General features: G+C 39.4%; 1 protein-coding gene across 4 annotated transcripts in view; it reads right to left on the bottom strand.

Annotated features, from left to right (window-relative positions):
- Positions 1–8,492: 8,492 nt before the first annotated feature.
- AJAP1 (adherens junctions associated protein 1) overlaps positions 8,493–19,687 on the bottom strand; it is a 456,256-nt gene continuing 445,061 nt past the window's right edge. For all 4 annotated transcript variants that reach the window (XM_077458283.1, XM_077458281.1, XM_077458280.1 and 1 more), the window contains one exon: positions 8,493–10,071. Coding sequence is in view for 1 of the 4 variants with exons in the window: in XM_077458282.1 (XP_077314408.1) it covers positions 10,050–10,071 (22 nt within the window). In the remaining 3 variants the exon portion in view is untranslated. The remainder of the gene's footprint in view (positions 10,072–19,687) is intronic.

Genomic DNA, 19,687 nt, shown 5'->3' with positions numbered 1-19,687 from the left:
CTGATGTATGAAGGAAGGTGATCTGCTCTGATGTATGAAGGAAGGTGCTCTGGTCTGATGTATGGAGGAAGGTGATCTGGTCTGATGTATGAAGGAAGGTGATCTGGTCTGATGTATGGAGGAAGGTGATCTGGTCTGATGTATGGAGGAAGGTGATCTGCTCTGATGTATGGAGGAAGGTGATCTGGTCTGATGTATAGAGGAAGGTGATCTGGTCTGATGTATGGAGGAAGGTGCTCTGGTCTGATGTATGGAGGAAGGTGATCTGGTCTGATGTATGGAGGAAGGTGATCTGGTCTGATGTATGGAGGAAGGTGATCTGGTCTGATGTATGGAGGAAGGTGATCTGGTCTGATGTATGGAGGAAGGTGATCTGGTCTGATGTATGGAGGAAGGTGATCTGGTCTGATGTATGGAGGAAGGTGATCTGCTCTGATGTATGGAGGAAGGTGATCTGGTCTGATGTATGGAGGAAGGTGATCTGGTCTGATGTATGGAGGAAGGTGATCTGGTCTGATGTATGGAGGAAGGTGATCTGGTCTGATGTATGGAGGAAGGTGATCTGGTCTGATGTATGGAGGAAGGTGATCTGGTCTGATGTATGGAGGAAGGTGATCTGGTCTGATGTACGGAGGAAGGTGATCTGCTCTGATGTATGGAGGAAGGTGATCTGCTCTGATGTATGGAGGAAGGTGATCTGGTCTGCTGAGACTAAAATTGAACTTTTCGGCCATCAAAGAAAACGCTATGTCTGCCGCCAACCCAACACATCACATCACCCAAAGAACACCATCCCCACTGTGACCACATGGTGGCAGCATCATGCTGTGGGGATGTTTTTCAGCAGTCAGGACTGGGAAACTGGTCAGAGTTGAGGGAAAGATGGATGGCGCTGAATACAGGGATATTCTTGAGCAAAACCTGTAGCACTCTGTGTGTGATTTGAGGCTAGGACGGGGGTTCACCTTCCGGCAGGACAATGACCCCAAACACATTGCTAAAGCAACACTTGAGTGGTTTAAGGGGAAACATGGAAATGTGTTGGAATGGCCTAGTCAAAGCCCAGACCTCAATCCAATAGAAAATCTGTGGTCAGACTTAAAGATTGCTGTTCACAAGCGCAAACCATCCAACTTGAAGGATCTGGAGCAGTTTTGCAAGGAGGAGGAATGGGAATAATCCCAGTGGTGAGATGTGGGAAGACTCATAGAGACTTATCCAAAGAGACTTGGAGCTGTGATAGCCACAAAAGGCGGCTCTACAAAGTATTGGCTTTAGGGGGGTGAATAGTTATGCACATTGACTTTTTCTGTTATTTTGTCCTATTTGTTGTTTACTTCTCAATAAAAAAAGAAAAAAAAAACATCTTCAAAGTTGTGGGCGTGTTCTGTAAATTAAATTATGCAAATTCTCAAACAATCCATGTCACGTCCAGGTTGTGAGGCAACAAAACACAAAAAATACCAAGGGGGTGAATACTTTCGCAAGACACTGTATGCAACATAATATTTGAAGATTTGTAAGTCCCTCTTCATTTACATGAGTCTTTACCCCCCCCCCCCCACAACTTACACGTGAAAGTCCTCAGTTCTACTCACCCTTTAGCATGAGAGTCCTCAGTTCCCCTCTTCACATTAAATTCCTTAGTCCCCATCTTTCACATGACAATCGTCATCCCCCCCTCCCACTTCACATGAGGGTCCTAACTCCCAACTTTTTTTTTATTTATTAATTATTTATTTATATAGGGAAATAGTACTGAACCCGTAAAGAAAGGGAGGTGCAAAAAGACATAGAAAGCCGAGACACCAGCTGAAATCTATCAGTAATTAGAATGCAATCCCGCCCCTTGCCGGTGCAAATTAATATCAGCCGGTTCAGTCTCACCTGATGGCCTATAAAAAGGTGTCTCATTACCGAGGTGCCACACAAGAAACATCTCATGATGGGTAAAAGCAAAAGAGATCTTATAATTGTTGCAAAAAAATACTGATGGCATTGGTTACAGAAGAATTTCTAAACTTCTGAATGTTCCAGTGAGCACTGTTGGTGCCATAATCTGGAAGTGGGAAGAACATCATTGCACCATAAACTGGCCCCGCCCAGGTGCTCCTTGAGGGATATCTGACAGAGGAGTGAAAAGTATTATCAGAAGAGTTGTCCAAGAGCCAAGGACCAGTTGTGGAGAGCTTCAGAAAGACCTGGAATTAGCAGGTACACAATAAGTATTGCACTCCCCCGCCATGGCCTGTATGCACGATCACCACACAAGACTCCATTGCTGAAGAAGAAGCATGGTGAAGCTCGGTTAAAGTTTGCTGCACAACATTTAGACAAGCCTGTGAAATAAGGGGAGAATATAGTCTGGTCAGATGAGACCAACACTGAACTCTTTGGATGCCATAATACACACCATGTTTGGAGGTCACATCACCCCAAAAACACCCCCAATACCAACACTGAGGTTTGGGGGCTGTTTTTTTTTAGCATACGGGACTGGCAAACTTCATATCATTGAAGGAAGGATGAATGGATGATAAAAATCTGCTGCCATCTACTAGGATGATGAAGATAAAACGAGGGCGGACATCTTAGGAGGACATCTCAGGAGTACATCCCAGGAGGACATCCCAGGAGGACATCCCAGGAGGACATCTCAGGAGGACATCCCAGGAGGACATCTCAGGAGGACATCTCAGGAGGACATCTCAGGAGGACATCTCAGGAGGACATCCCAGGAGGACATCTCAGGAGGACATCTCAGGAGGACATCTCAGGAGGACATCTCAGGAGGACATCCCAGGAGGACATCTCAGGAGGACATCTCAGGAGGACATCCCAGGAGGACATCCCAGGAGGACATCTCAGGAGGACATCCCAGGAGGACATCCCAGGAGGACATCTCAGGAGGACATCCCAGGAGGACATCTCAGGAGGACATCTCAGGAGGACATGCCAGGAGGACATCTCAGGAGGACATCTCAGGAGGACAATGATCCCCAACACAAAGCCAAGGAGAAAGAAAATAAAGCTGCTAGAATGGCCCAGCCAATCACCTGACTTGTATCCAATAGAAGATCTATGGAAAGAACTAAAGATCAGAGTTCATAGAAGAGGACCAGGGAGCCGTCATGATCTGAAGACTATGTGGAAGAATGGGGCCAAAATCACACCCGAGCAACGCATGCGACTCGTTTCTCCATACAGGAGGCGTCTTGAAGCCGTCATCACCAACCAAGGATTTTGTACCAAATATTAAATATATTTCAGTGAGCGGGATCAATACTTTTTCCTCATGTCCTGTTTTGGTGTCTTTGTATGTATGGATTGTACGGTTTGTTACCGACATGTGGGGGAAACATTTCGTGTCCATATCACCTTTACCAATATATTTACTGAGAACAATGGTGACGGGTTCAATACTTATTTTACCTGCTATGACATGTGCATTTGTTTTCGTCCGAATTTCAGGACCCCGGAGAGATGATCGTCCGTCGCTGGATAGCAAGAGTGGATTACCACCGCTGGAATATTTTTTTAATTTTTTTTATTTTTAATAAAGGAATTTTTCAAAAGTGTGTTTGTCTTATTTAACTATTTTTTACACTTTCTTTGTGAAATGGTAGGGGTACTTTTGTACCCCCTTACCATTTCAAACAGGGGGGGGTGGGATCTGGGGGTCCCCTTGTTAAAGGGGGCTTCCAGATTCTGATAAGCCCCCCGCCCGCAGACCCTCACAACCACCGGCCAGGGTTGTGAGGATGAGGCCCTTCTCCTCATCAACATGGGGACATGGTGCTTTGAGGGGTCACAGACCCCCAAAGCATCCTCCCAATGTTGAGGGCATGTGGCCTGGTACAGTTCAGGAGGGAGGGGAGGCCGCTCTCTCGTCCCCCCCTCTTTTCCTGCGGCCTGCCAGGTTGCATGCTCAGATAAAGGGTCTGGTATGGATTTTTAGGGGGACCCCCACGTCAATTTTTTTTTTAATTTGACACGGGGTTCCCCTTAATATCCATACCAGACCTGAAGGGCCTGGTAATTGAATTTGAGGGACCCCCACGCTTTATTTATTTTTTTTTATCAATGACTTTCAATGAGTGTTCTCTGTATTATGGAGCCGACAATTCATTATAGCTGCGAGTGATTTTAAAGGACTTTTTTTCCTGCATAAATGACACTTTGTGCAGGGACAGTTCTAAGCACGGGAAACATGCGCCCCTTCACAGGCATACTATAGACACCCCCCAGCTATGAAATTTAAAGGAATATTACACTTTTATTGTTTCACTTTAATCATTATTAAAATCACTGCTACCGAAAAAACGTCAGTTTTTAAAACTTTTTTTTTGCATTGATCCATATCCCCTGGGGCAGGACCCGGGTCCCCAAACACTTTTTTAGGACAGTAACCTGCATATTAGCCTTTAAAATTAGCACTTTAGATTTTGAACGTTGGAGTCCCATAGACTTTAATAGGGTTCTAAAGTTCACGCGAAGTATGCTATATACTAGCTCCGTCGAATCTTCTTTATACATTCGACAGACACCATAAGCCTTCAAAGACAGATTCGACCGTAATTCATGTGGATTTTCGGACGAATGCAATTTTTGAACGAAAAACGAAATAAATAAAAACGAATTTCGGGAGTAACTAAATAAATTAATTTTTCGAATGAAAACGAAATTCCGAAACGAAATATTTTACTCTGCACATGCCTACTATATACAGTGCCTTGAAAAAGTATTCACCCTCCTTGACATTTTCCAAATTTTCTCATGTTACAACCAAAAACTTAAATGTCTTTTATTGGGATTTTATGTGATAGACCAACACAAAGTGTCACATAATTGTGAAGTGGAAGGAAAATGATAAATGATACAAATAAATATATGAAAAGTGTGGGGGAGGGGCATTTGTATTCAGCCCCCTTTACTCTGATACCCCTAACATCTAGTGAAACCAATTGTCTTCATAAGTCACCTAATTAGTAAATAGAGTCCAACTGTGTGTAATATAATCTCAGTATAAATACAGCTGTTCTGTGACGCCCTCAGAGGTTTGTTAGCGAACCTTAGTGAACAAACAGCATCATGAAGGCCAAGCAACACACCAGACAGGTCAGGGGTAAAGTTGTGGAGAAGTATAAAGCAGGGTTAGGTTATTAAAAAAAAAAAAAAAAATCTCCAAAGCTTCGAACATCTCATGGAGCTCTGTTCAATCCATCATCGGAAAATCGAAAGAGTATGGGACAATACATGTATTATATAATTCAGCAACCGTGTGAAGTCAATACACAAAGCAGTTTATTAAATATTTTTAGGCAGTGGTGAAAATTCTACATTTGTTATTTTTGTTAGTATTTGTTTTGTTGGAACTATGATCTTTGGTATTTGTGAAAAATACAGTGTATGCGTAATCATTTTTTTTTTCAGATATTAAAAAAAAAAATGATTAGGTGTTTTAATGTGAACAAGATTTAATCCGTCGATATTTTCGGACATTGTACCATTTGGAAAACAATTTAAAAAAATATATATTTAAAAATAAAAATCTACATATTTTACAATTTTTTTATTATGGGTCATATAATATATATTTAATAAAATTGAAACCTTTAGGTTGATATATTAACAAATAAAACAGGTTATTTCATAAAGCACTCTTGAATTTGTTACTTATTGTTGCATCTTACAAAAAAATAAAAAAATAAAAAAAATTACTGTGATATAAAAAAAATATATATATTTTTTATTTTGACTATATGTATATTTGAAAAGTTTACATGTTAAATTAATACATGAATTATGTTATTATGATTAAGAAAAGCTCATATATGTATTATATAATTCAGCAACCATGTGAAGTCAATAGACCAAGCAGTTTATTAAATATTTTTAGACAGAGGTTAAAAGTTTACATTTGTTATTTTTGTTAGTATATGTTTTGTTGGAACTATGATCTTTGGTATTTGTGATAAACACAGTGTATGCGCAATAATTTTTTATTTTTTTATTTTTCATTCCTTCCCTTAAAAAAATTTTTAAGTGTTATTATGTCATCAAGATTTAAGCCATTGATATTTTCTGACATTGTACCATTTGGAAAATGATTTTAAAAATTATACAAAAAAAAAATCTACATATTTAGCACATTTTTATTACGGGTCATAATATATATATTTTAATAACATGGAAACCTTTAGGTTAAATTAAAACACAAATTATGCTATTATGATTAAGAAAAGCACATTTATGTATTATATAATTTAGCAACTGTGTGAAGTCAATTGCAAAAGCAGTTTAGTACATATTTTTAGGCAGAAGTTAAAATTCTACAATTGTTATTTTTGTTAGTATACGTTTTGTTGGAATTATAGTATTTGTGATAAATACAGTATATGCATAATCATTTTTTTATTTTTATTCCTTTAAAAAAATTAAGAAAAATTAAATTAAATTAAATTAAATTAAATTAAAACTAAAATCAAGATTTAAGATGTTGATATTTCCTGACATTGTACCATTTGGAAAATGATTTAAAAAAAAAAATCTATTGTTGAACAAATATTAATAAATAAAAACATATTATTTCATAAAGTACCCTTTAATTTGTTACGTACTGTTGCATGTTACACCAACGCAAAAAAAAAAAAATCTATTTTTTTATTTTGATTATATGTATATTTGAAAAGTTTACATGTTAAACATAATTAAAACATTTTATGTTTTAAAAAAGCTCATATATGTATTATATATTTAAGCAGCTGTAAGTGTTATAATGTGAACAAGATTTAAGCCTTTGATATTTTCTGACATTGTACCATTTGGAAAATGATTAAAAAAATTATAAAAAAATAAAATAATCTATTGTTAAACAAATAAAACATATTCTTTTATAAAGTACCCTTTAATTTGTTACTTACTGTTGCATGTTGCACCAACACAAAAAAAAAAAAAAAGAATAGTGTTTATATAAAAATGTATTTTTTTATTTTGATTATATGTATATTTGAAAAGTTTACATGTTAAATTAAAACATGAATTAAGCTTTTATGTTTTAAAAAAGCTCATATATGTATTATATATTTAAGCAGCTGTAAGTGTTATAATATGAACAAGATTTAAGCCTTTTATATTTTCTGACATTGTACCATTTGGAAAATTATTTCAAAAATTATAAAAAAATAAAACAATCTATTGTTAAACAAATAAAACATATTATTTTATAAAGTACCCTTTAATTTGTTACTTACTGTTGAATCTTACACCAACACAAAAAAAAAAGAAAAAAGAATAGTGTTTATATAAAAATGTATTTTTTTATTTTGATTATATGTATATTTGGAAAGTTTACATGTTAAATTAAAACATGAATTAAGCTTTTATGTTTTAAAAAAGCTCATATATGTATTATATATTTAAGCAGCTGTAAGTGTTATAATGTGAACAAGATTTAAGCCTTTGATATTTTCTGACATTGTACCATTTGGAAAATGATTTCAAAAATTTAAAAAAAATAAAATAATCTTTTGTTAAACAAATAAAACATATTATTTCATAAAGTACCCTTTAATTTGTTACTTACTGTTGCATGTTACACCAACACAAAAAAAAAAAGAAAAAAAAGAATAGTGTTTATATAAAAATGTATTTTTTTATTTTGATTATATGTATATTTGAAAAGTTTACATGTTAAATTAAAACATGAATTAAGCTTTTATGTTTTAAAAAAGCTCATATATGTATTATATATTTAAGCAGCTGTAAGTGTTATAATGTGAACAAGATTTAAGCCTTTGATATTTTCTGACATTGTACCATTTGTAAAATGATTTAAAAAATAATTAAAAAAAAAATCTACATTTTTAGTACATTTTTATTAGGGGTCATAATGTATATTTTTAATAAAATGGAAACCATTAGGTTAAATTAACCATGAATTATGCTATTATGATTAAGAAATGCTCATGCATGTTTTATATAATTTAGCAGTTTCATAAATATTTTTAGGCAGAAGTTAAAATTCTACATTTGTTATTTTTGTTAGTCTGTGTTTTGTTGAAACTATAATCTTTGGTATTTTTGATAAATATAGTGTATGCATAATCTTTTTTTTTTTTCCATTTATTTCCTCAAAAAAACAAACAAAAAAAAAAACGATTATGTGTTATAATGTCATCAAGATTTAAGCTGTTAATATTTTCTGACATTGTACCATTTGGAAAATGATTAAAAAAATAAAGAAAAAAAAATCTTCTGTTATAATCAAGATTTAAGCCGTTGATATTTTCGGACATTGTAAACCAATTTTAAAAAAATCAACATATTTAGCAAAATTTAATTATGGGTCATAATATATATTTTTAATAAACTGAAGACCTTTAAGCTGATATATAAACAAATAAAACAGGTTATTTCATAAAGTACCCTTTAATTTGTTACTTACTGTCGCATCTTACACCAACACAAAAAAATAAATAAAAAGAATAGTGTTTATATAAAAAAAATCTTTTTTATTTTATTTTGACTATATGTATATTTGAAAAGTTTACATGTTAAATTAAAACATGAATTATGTTATTATGATTAAAGATAGAATTACGGCACAAACAATTCACAACTTGGGAGCAAAAGCAAACAGAAAGTAAACGTAAAACACGCAATAAAAAGTAAAAAATACTGTACTCCAAATATTAATTCAAAACCGTAAGTCGATTTAATGTCAGTGAAAAAAAAAATAAAAAATAAAAAAAAAAGAATAAAAAAGAAAACATTTTTTTTTTTAACTGAGCAAACTAAAAATCGTATGGGATTTTTGTGATATAGCTTTCGTAACTGTGCTTTATTAAATTCATTTTTAAATGTACAGATAAACTGAATAATTAACACAAAAGGTGCCCTTGTTGAATTCTATTTTACAATACAAACTCACAGTATATAATGTCTAAAATTCCCCCGGTCTCGGGCACCCCTGTAGGTAACATATGCCAAGTTTTCTTCTGTGGAACAGATTTGTCTTTTTGATTAGGTTAATGAGTTATCTTCCAGCCTTGCTATTATTTAATATGAATAATACATAAAAAAACGAGCTCTCTTTTAATTATTCAGTTGGGCTATCTTGGATATGATTTTCTTCACGACTCCGTGGCTAGGGAACACTTGTCAAAATTTTTTAATGCATTAATGTATAATTTATTTTTATTTAATTTTTTTTTTACGTGACATCAGTTCCACCAGTTGAATTTTCCTGGCTCATAAAATTTGTAAATACAAATTTTGGAATAAAATGACACAAGTCATTCTTCAAAATAAAATAAATAAAAAATATATAAAGTTTCCTTGCATATAGGTTTTTTTTTTTGTTCTGTTTTTTTGTTTTCAGTATTACAGTAATAAAAGGCAATCCAACACCTTTAATTAAGAACGACCCTAAATATTGATCCCATAAAAAGCAAAATATTTCCAACGCGGAAATAATTTAAATATTGACTTTTTTTTTTTTTTTTTTTAAAGCAGTTGCAGTGGCAATATTTCTCTAAAATCAAAATCTTCTGTGTAATAAAACAATAACTGTTTAAATGTTACTTCACAAAGAAAGGTTGAATAACTCTATACAATATTTTATTTCCTATAAACAAGTCACCAAATCTTTCTTCTTCTTCTTTTTTTTTTCTTCTTAAAGAATTCACTTAACATCAGTTTCTATGGAAGTTTTTTCTACGTCATCAATTCATGGCACATATTGGTATTATTGGCACAGGTTCAAAAAATCACAGTCCAAATCCAAAAAATGTTTGTATGGTCAGTCCTATGCTTAAGAATTTCCTCTAGTTGTCAAAATTTAGATTTCACATTTGTTTTCTATCCAAAAGAAAACAAAAAAAAAAAAAAAAAACTAACAAAAAAAAACATATTCCGTAACAGAAAAAAAAAAAATCAGTCTCTTTACATTTTATAAAAATATATTTGTCCAGTAGAGTTCAGCTCTGTGAGTCCCAGTGGTAAACAAAAATAGTAGACACCTGTTTTTGTTTTTATTTTATTTTTTATTACAGGTTCACTAACGGAATCCTGTGAAAAGAGAATAAAAATAGAAATATGTTATTTGGAGAAAAATCATGAATTCATTTAATCATTAAGAATATATTTTTTTCCATCAACATTATTAATTAAAAAAAAAAAATTCAGAAAAAAATAACCTAAAAAAGAATAAATTAAATATTACAGTCATCGACGTTATAAAATGTAAAATAAAATAAAAATGAACAAATAAAATATTACAGTCATGCTAATATTATCAAGAGTTAAATGGAGTAGACTTAGTCACCCAAGCATCTTCAGTTGTATTTTTTTTTTTTTTTTTTTAGTCGTTTTTACTGATCCGCCAAGACATTTGTCAACCGCCACCTCTGAGACTTGTGGTTTTTCCAGATATAAGTATTTAATTCTCTCTCCTCGGAGGTTGTGGTGTACTCACAAGCAGGGACACTGGTGAATAAGGCACATTGGATTTTTTCTGCTTCACCAATTTTAACCAACTTTGTATCTTTTTATAAAAAAAAAAAATGTCATAAATTTTAAAACCACAGCAGACGCAACACAGAATTATTTTTTTTAATATTACTTACTGGACACAATCTACAGACCATACGGGTACAACAAAACAAAAAGACAATGAATGGCATTTGCTGACTTTGTTTTATTGCTGCTGTACAATTTTCAATTCATTAAAATTATGCACAAAGTTACACTTTTAAAAATGAATGATGAGCAGTACATGTATTTTTGTAAATTAAAAAGAAAAATGACGTGTGGATTTCACAGTGATTTAGCTATGGAAAGCTTTTATTTGTTTTAAAAATATTTTTTTTTTCAGGTTTTAGTAAGGAGTTCACAGTGATTTAGCCATGGAAAGCTTTTATTTGTTTTTAGGGTTTTTTTTTTTTGTTTTTTTTTTTTTTTTGGGGGGGTTTAGTAAGGAGTGACACCAGTAAAAACAGTGATTTAGCCATGGAAAGCTTTTATTTTTTGCTATTTTTTTAATGATTTTTCTTTTTATCTTTTAGTAAGGAGTTCACAGGGATTTAGCCATGGAAAAAAAACGTTAAAAAAAAATAATAAAAAAATAATAATAAAGTAAAAAAATTGATAACAATATATATTTTTTTTTTCAAACTGTCACCAGTTAGTGTCCCTGATCACCACCAAACCAGTCACATGTTACTGTACTGCACTGGTGACAGTATGTCAAAAATGTAAAAAATAAATAAATAAAAATGTACAAAAAATAAAAATGTTTTTTTAAATTTCTTAATTTTCTAAAAAAAATAAAAAATTTGTGGCAAAAAATGACAACTTCAAAAAACTCACCATGCCTCTTACTGCATAGTCTGGACTGTCTACTTTCCAAAAAAGGAGTGATTTGGGGGGGGTATTTGTACTGTCCTGGCGTTTTTAGGCCTCAAGATATGCGATCGGCCGCCAGTACATCAGGATTGATCAATTTTCAGAGATATGTCCCGCAATTTGTGGACTCTGTAACTACAGACTAAATAATATACACTGATTTGGGTTATTTTCACCAAAGAAATGGAGCAGAATACAGTTTTGCATACATTCCTGAAGAAAGATTTTTTTTTTTTCCAAAATTTTATAACAGAAACAAAGAAAAAACATTTTTTTTTCAACATTTTTGAACTTTTCTAGTTTATTTGGCAAAAAAAACCCCCAAAAAAACAGCGGTCATTTATTTCCACCTAAAGAAAGCTCAATTTTTGTGTGAAAAAAATGATAAAAATGTCCTATGTGTACAGTGTCACATGACTGCGCAATTGTCATTCAAAGTGTGACAGCGCCGCAAGCTGAAAATTGGCCTGGGCAGGAAGAAGGTATCTGTGTCCGGTACTGAAGGGGTTAATAGAAAAACAATTGGGGAAATGCGCATATATTGTAGATATGTACTGCATGATTTATTTTATTTTTTTATCCCAGACATATCCTTAAAATGAATGATTTAAAATAAAGTCCAAAAATGCTAAAAAAAATTTAAAAAAAAATTGTAAAAATGAGATAATAGATAAGTAGTAAAATAATCCAGATACAAATCTGATACATCCGGGAACACCTGACAACTCACCAGGAGATGGGAACTAAAGATTTACAGTCAGAATAAATCTGTCCCGAGTGATTGAAAACCGCACAAGGCGGCCGACATGGCGGGAGAGGAAAACACCGACGCAGTACGGAAAATATTCAAGATCTTTCGTAGCAGAAGACTAGAGGAAGAAATTCACAACGGCGAAGGGTGAGAAGGTCGGGTTATAGTGAAGGGTGAGAAGCAGGGGCGTAACTATAGGGGGTGCAGCAGTCGCGACCGCAACTGGGCCCTGTGCTGCAGGGGGCCCATGCAGCCCCCTCTACATATGGCCGGCAGCAGCATAGGCAGCTAGGGGTACCAGTGCACCATGCACACGGGTGGCTGGAGGTGGAGGGTGACAAGCAGAGCTCCATGCTCGACTATCGCACTGGCTGCTCTTTAGTTGTGCATTCCCCGCATGACCTGTGTCCTCGGCCGGCTCCTCGGAGTACCCCTCTCCTGCTCCATGCATTGCAGCTCAGTCCGATGTCTGTTCTCCCCAGCCAGAGTCCCACCCCCCCCTCCACCTGAGTCCGGCCCACACTGCACTGCAAACTTCTCCCAGGTAAACAAACTTTAAGCACCCAGATGCAGTGCAGCCCTATGAGATCCGGTGTTCTGGCAGATAGTGTCCGGCCATCATATAGTGTCCGGCCATCATATAGTGTCCGCTCTGCACTGCACATGTGCAGTACGGAGCAGAAGAAGCTTCGGAAAATCTCAGAAGATGAACGGCACCTGCGCCATGAGTGGAGGTGGTAGCCCCATCATCCAAGCGGACATAGGGATGCACATATTAGAGGGCCCCTCGCGGGCTTGCTTCGCTCGCCACGCTTCAGGCTTGGCCTCCCTGCGCTCGGATCTTTTATATTCAAACTCTATGTCCACTTGGATGGTGGGGCTAGAACCTGGACTCACGGCGCAGGCGCCGTTCATCTTTGGGTATTTTCGGAATCTGTGTGTGCTGTGTACTGCGCATGCACAGTACACAGCGGACACTATCCGATGGGGGACTGTATATGATAGGACACCGGTCCCTGTCTGCCAGCCCCCCTCCTCCTCCGTCATACACAGATGATGAAAGGTCTTTCTTGGAGATATGCTGTTCGTCCGTCCAGCACACTGGATGGAGCCCAGGCCAGCATGGATGAGTGCATGGTCTGCAGCTTGATCATAGTGAGTGAGAGGACCCCATCCCCCACACACCATTACATACCCCCTCCATCTCCCCCTGGGGACAGGGACCCCTTCTCACGTGGGAACAGGGACCCCCACCTCCCCTGGGGACAGAGGCCCCTTCTCACCTGGAGAAAAGGACCTCATCTCTTCTGGGGACGGGTACCCCATCCTGCCAAGGGACAGTCCCCCAATGGGGCACCTAAAAATAAAAATAAAAAAAATAAAAAAAACTACTGATACCATTGGTGGAACTACAGGGCTCACAAAGGTCATACCTGTGACCACGCCCCTGAAGGAGTTCCACTTAAGGACTCAGATGGAAGGGCCCTGGCTGGGGTTCAGGGGGGCTCTTCATGGTTTCTTGCATCTGGGCCCTGAAGGTTCTAGTTACGCCACTGGTGAGAAGGTCGGGTTATGGTGAAGGGTGAGAAGGTCGAGTTATAGTGAAGGGTGAGAAGGTCGGGTTATAGTGAAGGGTGAGAAGGTCGGGTTATAGTGAAGGGTGAGAAGGTCCGGTTATAGTGAAGGGTGAGAAGGTCGGGTTATAGTGAAGGGTGAGAAGGTCGGGTTATAGTGAAGGGTGAGAAGGTCGGGTTATAGTGAAGGGTGAGAAGGTCGGGTTATAGTGAAGGGTGAGAAGGTCGGGTTATAGTGAAGGGTGAGAAGGTCCGGTTATAGTGAAGGGTGAGAAGGTTGGATTATAGTGAAGGGTGAGAAGGTCCGGTTATAGTGAAGGGTGAGAAGGTTGGATTATAGTGAAGGGTGAGAAGGTTGGATTATAGTGAAGGGTGAGAAGGTCGGGTTATAGTGAAGGGTGAGAAGGTCCGGTTATAGTGAAGGGTGAGAAGGTCGGGTTACAGTGACGGGTGAGAAGGTCGGGTTATAGTGAAGGGTGGGAAGGTCGGGTTATAGTGACGGGTGAGAAGGTCGGGTTATAGTGATGGGTGAGAGAGTCTGGTTATAGTGAAGGGTGAGAAGGTTGGGTTATAGTGAAGGGTGAGAAGGTTGGATTATAGTGAAGGGTGAGAAGGTCGGGTTATAGTGAAGGGTGAGAAGGTCGGGTTATAGTGAAGGGTGAGAAGGTTGGATTATAGTGAAGGGTGAGAAGGTCGGGTTATAGTGAAGGGTGAGAAGGTCGGGTTATAGTGAAGGGTGAGAAGGTTGGGTTATAGTGAAGGGTGAGAAGGTCCGGTTATAGTGAAGGGTGAGAAGGTTGGGTTATAGTGACGGGTGAGAAGGTCGGGTTATAGTGATGGGTGAGAGAGTCTGGTTATAGTGAAGGGTGAGAAGGTCGGGTTATAGTGAAGGGTGAGAAGGTCGGGTTATAGTGAAGAGTGAGAAGGTCGGGTTATAGTGAAGGGTGAGAAGGTCTGGTTATAGTGAAAGGTGAGAAGGTCGGGTTATAGTGAAGGATGAGAAGGTCGGGTTATAGTGAAGGGTGAGAAGGTCGGGTTATAGTGAAGGGTGGGAAGGTCGGGTTATAGTGACGGGTGAGAAGGTCGGGTTATAGTGACGGGTGAGAAGGTCGGGTTATAGTGAAGGATGAGAAGGTTGGATTATAGTGAAGGGTGAGAAGGTCGGGTTATAGTGAAGGGTGAGAAGGTTGAGTTATAGTGAAGGGTGAGAAAGTCGGGTTATAGTGAAGGGTAAGAAGGTCGGGTTATAGTGAAGGGTGAGAAGGTCGGGTTATAGTGAAGGGGGAGAAGGTCGGGTTATAGTGAAGGGTGAGAAGGTCGGGTTATATAGTGATGGGTGAGAAGGTTGGATTATAGTATAGGGTGAGAAGGTCGGATTATAGTGAAGGGTGAGAAGGTTGGGTTATAGTGAAGGGTGAGAAGGTTGGATTATAGTATAGGGTGAGAAGGTCGGGTTATAGTGAAGGGTGAGAAGGTCGGGTTATAGTGAAGGGTGAGAAGGTCGGGTTATAGTGAAGGGTGAGAAGGTCCGGTTATAGTGAAGGGTGAGAAGGTTGGATTATAGTGAAGGGTGAGAAGGTCGGGTTATAGTGAAGGGTGAGAAGGTCGGGTTATAGTGAAGGATGAGAAGGTCGGGTTATAGTGAAGGGTGAGAAGGTCCGGTTATAGTGAAGGGTGAGAAGGTTGGATTATAGTGAAGGGTGAGAAGGTCGGGTTATAGTGAAGGGTGAGAAGGTCGGGTTATAGTGAAGGGTGAGAAGGTCGGGTTATAGTGAAGGGTGAGAAGGTCGGGTTATAGTGAAGGGTGAGAAGGTCGGGTTATAGTGAAGGGTGAGAAGGTTGGATTATAGTGAAGGGTGAGAAGGTCGGGTTATAGTGAAGGGTGAGAAGGTCGGGTTATAGTGAAGGGTGAGAAGGTTGAGTTATAGTGAAGGGTGAGAAGGTCAGTGTCAGAAACCATGAAATCAGGCCGAGACAGAAGTACAATTAACTCACACTTGCTTAACAATAATAGTAAAAAGAACAAACATAGTCAAAACACAGCCAAATTTCAGTAACCGTAACGGATAGTCAGCCAAGCCAGAAGTCAGGGATCAATGTAGTGGAACAGCAAGCAGGATGGGGAGCCAGAAGGGATGTCAGCAACGCCACTATTTAAACAGGAATGCAGGAGATGTTTCTTGTGATATTGACCAAGGTGAAGGCAGAGATCCTCTGGACTGGACGGCTTGAAGCCCCGTACACACTATCAGATTGTCTGCTGAGTTTTTCCTTCAGATTTACCAAAACCATGTAATATGAGGTCAAACCTTAGGAGTGTCAATGTGTATGCAATCAGGCAGGCCCTTCCACTACATGGTTTTGGTAAATCTGAAGGAAAAACTCAGCAGACAATCTGATAGTGTGTATGGGGGCTTAAGTAGGCAGGACTGACTAACAGAATATCAACAACAGCTGAGTAACTGTGGAGAGAGAGGGGAGCTGGACATTAGCCGACAGCTGAGTGGCCAGCTCAGAGAAGGAGGGGCTGAGCCCAGCCCTGACAGTACTCCCTCCTCCACGACCTCTCCTCCTAAGAGGACCACTAGGCTTGAGGGGAAAACGTCTATGAAAATCACGGAGGAGGACAGGGGCATGTACGTCCGAGGATGAGACCCAAGAGCGTTGCTCCGGACTGTACCCCTTCCAATGCACCAGGTACTGTATGCGCCACGGAACCTACGGGAGTCAACAATGGACTGTACTTCATATTCCTCATGGTTCTCAACCTGTACAGGGTGAGGACCTGGCACCGAGGTGGTAAAGCGGTTGCAGACCAAAGGTTTTAATAAGGAGACATGAAATACATTCAAAATATGCATATTAGAAGGAAGGTCTAATACGTAAGCCACTGGGTTAATCCTGCGAAGAATATGGAAAGGCCCAATAAACGGAGGTACGAACTTCAGTGAGGGAACATGAAGGCGGAGATTGCAAGATGACAGCCAGACCCTGTCCCCAACATGGTAGGAAGACACAGGCAGGCGTCTGCGGTCAGCATGGAGTCTTTACCTATCATTAGCATGACGCAAAGCCTCCTGGACTTGTACCCAAGTTGAACGAAAACCACAAAGATGCTCCTCTAACGCAGGAATACTCTGTGGAACAAACGAGTCAGGCAACATGGAAGGTTGGAAACCATAATTCGCCATAAACAGGGACAAACAGGAAGCAGAATTCAAGGCACTGTTGTGAGCAAACTCTGCCCAAAGTAATAGGTCAGACCAGTTGTTATGATGGTCAGAAATATAGCAACGTAGGAATTGCTCCAAGGACTGATTGGCTCGTCTTGCGGCCCCATTAGTCTGCGGGTGAAAAGCAGAGGAAAAAGCAAGCTGAATTCCCAACTGTGCACAAAAGGCTCGCCAGAACCGGGACACAAACTGACTACCCCTGTCCAAGACAATCCCCTTGGGTAACCCATGTAAGCGAAAGAATCAGATCTCCCAAGCAAAAATGGAAGCCAGTTCCTTGGAAGTGGGCAACTTCTTAAGTGGAATACAATGACACATCTTTGAGAACCGGTCAACCACCATAAGGATAATTGAGTTGCCCTGGGAGTTGGGTAACTTCACAATGAAATCCATAGACAGGTGAGTCCAGGGTCACTCTCCATTGAGTATGGGTTGTAGGAGGCCCACTGGAAGGTGTCGTGTAGTCTCACTCTGAGCACACATAGAACAGGCAGCTACGAAGGCAGTTACATCAGCATATAGACTAGGCCACCAGAAATGTTGGGAAATGGCCAAAAACTAGTTGATTCTTCCCAGCGTGGCCAGCAACCTTAGGAGAATGGTAAGTCTGGAGCACGGCAATACGGAGACTCTCTGGGACAAAGCAGCGGTCACAAGGTTTCTCAGGAGGAGCATGAACCTGAGCAGCAAGAATTTTGTCACCCAAAGGAGAAGTGAGACTGGTGCGAACCTTAGCCAAGATACGATCAGGAGGAATCAAAGGAACCGGAACTGACTCCGACTTGGAAGTGGAGGAAAATTGTCGTGACAAGGCATCAGCCCTTACATTCTTAGTACCGGGTAAGAATGAGACAATGTAATTGAAACTTGACAAGAAAAGAGCCCATCGCGCCCTTCTGGGAGAATGTGAGTTTCTTATGGTCAGTAAGAATGAGAACGAGCACAGTGGTACCTTCGAAGAGATGTCTCAGTTCTTTCAGGGCTAAAATGATCGCCAACAGCTCTCTGTCACCAATCTCATAAATGCACTCCGCAGGTGACAATTTCTTGGAAAAGTAGCCACACGGATGCATAGCGCTCTCAGCGGTAGGGCGTTGAGACAGAAGGGCGCCAACACCAGTCTCAGAAGCATCAACCTCAAGGACAAACGGTAATGTAGGATCAGGATGTGCCAACACAGGAGCAGAAACAAAGGCAACCTTAAGACTCTCAAAGGCCTTAATGGACTCCAGAGACCAACTGTCCTTTCTGGTCATATCAGTCAGGGGCTTGACCAGAGACAAAAAGTTATGAATAATACTTCCGATAATAGTTGGCAAAGCCCAGGAAACGCTGCAGAGGATGTAAACCCACGGGTCGGGGCCACTGTAGGACTGCCAAAAATGTCTCTGGGTCCATCGAAAAACCAGCAATGGAAATGACATCTCCTGAATTCATGGCCTTCGCCTACTGTCAGAAACCATGAAATCAGACCGAGACAGAAGTACAGTTAAATCACACTTGTTTAATAATAAAAGTAAAAATAAATAAAAACATAGTCAAAACATAGCCAAAATTAAGTAACCGTAAAGGCTAGTCAGTGAAGCCGGAAGTCAGGGATCAAAGTAGTGGAACAGCAAGCAGGATCCGGAGCCAGAAGGTATGTCAGCAAAGCCAGTCTTTAAACAGGAACGCAGGAGATGTTTCTTGTGATGTTGACCAAGGCGAAGACAGAGCTCCTCTGGACTGGACTGGTTAAGTAGGCAGGACTGATGAGCAGGATATCGTCAACAGCCGAGTCACTGTGGAGAGAGATGGGAGCTGGCAATTAGCCGACAGCTGAATGGCCAGTTCAGGGAAGGAAGGGCTGAGCCCAGCCCTGACAGTCAGATAGTGAAGGGTGAGAAGGTCGGGTTATAGGGAAGGGTGAGAAGGTTGGGTTATAGTGAAGGGTGAGAAGGTCGGGTTATAGTGAAGGGTGAGAAGGTCGGGTTATAGTGAAGGGTGAGAAGGTCGGGTTATAGTGAAGGATGAGAAGGTCGGGTTATAGTGAAGGGTGAGAAGGTCGGGTTATAGTGAAGGGTGAGAAGGTCGGGTTATAGTGATGGGTGAGAAGGTTGGGTTATAGTGAAGGGTGAGAAGGTCGGATTATAGTGAAGGGTGAGAAGGTCGGATTATAGTGAAGGGTGAGAAGGTCGGAGTATAGTGGAGGGTGAGAAGGTCGAGTTATAGTGAAGGGTGAGAAGGTCGGGTTATAGTGAAGGGTGAGAAGGTCGGGTTATGGTGAAGGGTGAGAAGGTTGGGTTATAGTGAAGGGTGAGAAGGTCGGGTTATAGTGAAGGGTGAGAAGGTCGGGTTATAGTGAAGGGTGAGAAGGTCGGGTTATAGTGAAGGGTGAGAAGGTCGGATTATAGTGAAGGGGGAGAAGGTCGAGTTATAGTGAAGGGTGAGAAGGTCGGGTTATGGTGAAGGGTGAGAAGGTCGGGTTATAGTGAAGGGGGAGAAGGTTGGGTTATGGTGAAGGGTGAGAAGGTCGGGTTATGGTGAAGGGTGAGAAGGTCGGGTTATATAGTGATGGGTGAGAAGGTCGGGTTATAGTGAAGGGTGAGAAGGTCGGGTTATAGTGAAGGGTGAGAAGGTCGGGTTATAGTGAAGGGTGAGAAGGTCGGGTTATAGTGAAGGGTGAGAAGGTCGGGTTATGGTGAAGGGTGAGAAGGTCGGGTTATAGTGAAGGGTGAGAAGGT

This window comes from Lithobates pipiens, unplaced genomic scaffold (assembly GCF_037356315.1).
Source record: "Lithobates pipiens isolate NorthernLeopardFrog02 unplaced genomic scaffold, aLitPip1_a1.2 Scaffold_27, whole genome shotgun sequence".
In the NCBI taxonomy this organism is placed as follows: domain Eukaryota; kingdom Metazoa; phylum Chordata; class Amphibia; order Anura; family Ranidae; genus Lithobates; species Lithobates pipiens.
This window is presented reverse-complemented; position numbering and strand designations above follow the sequence as displayed.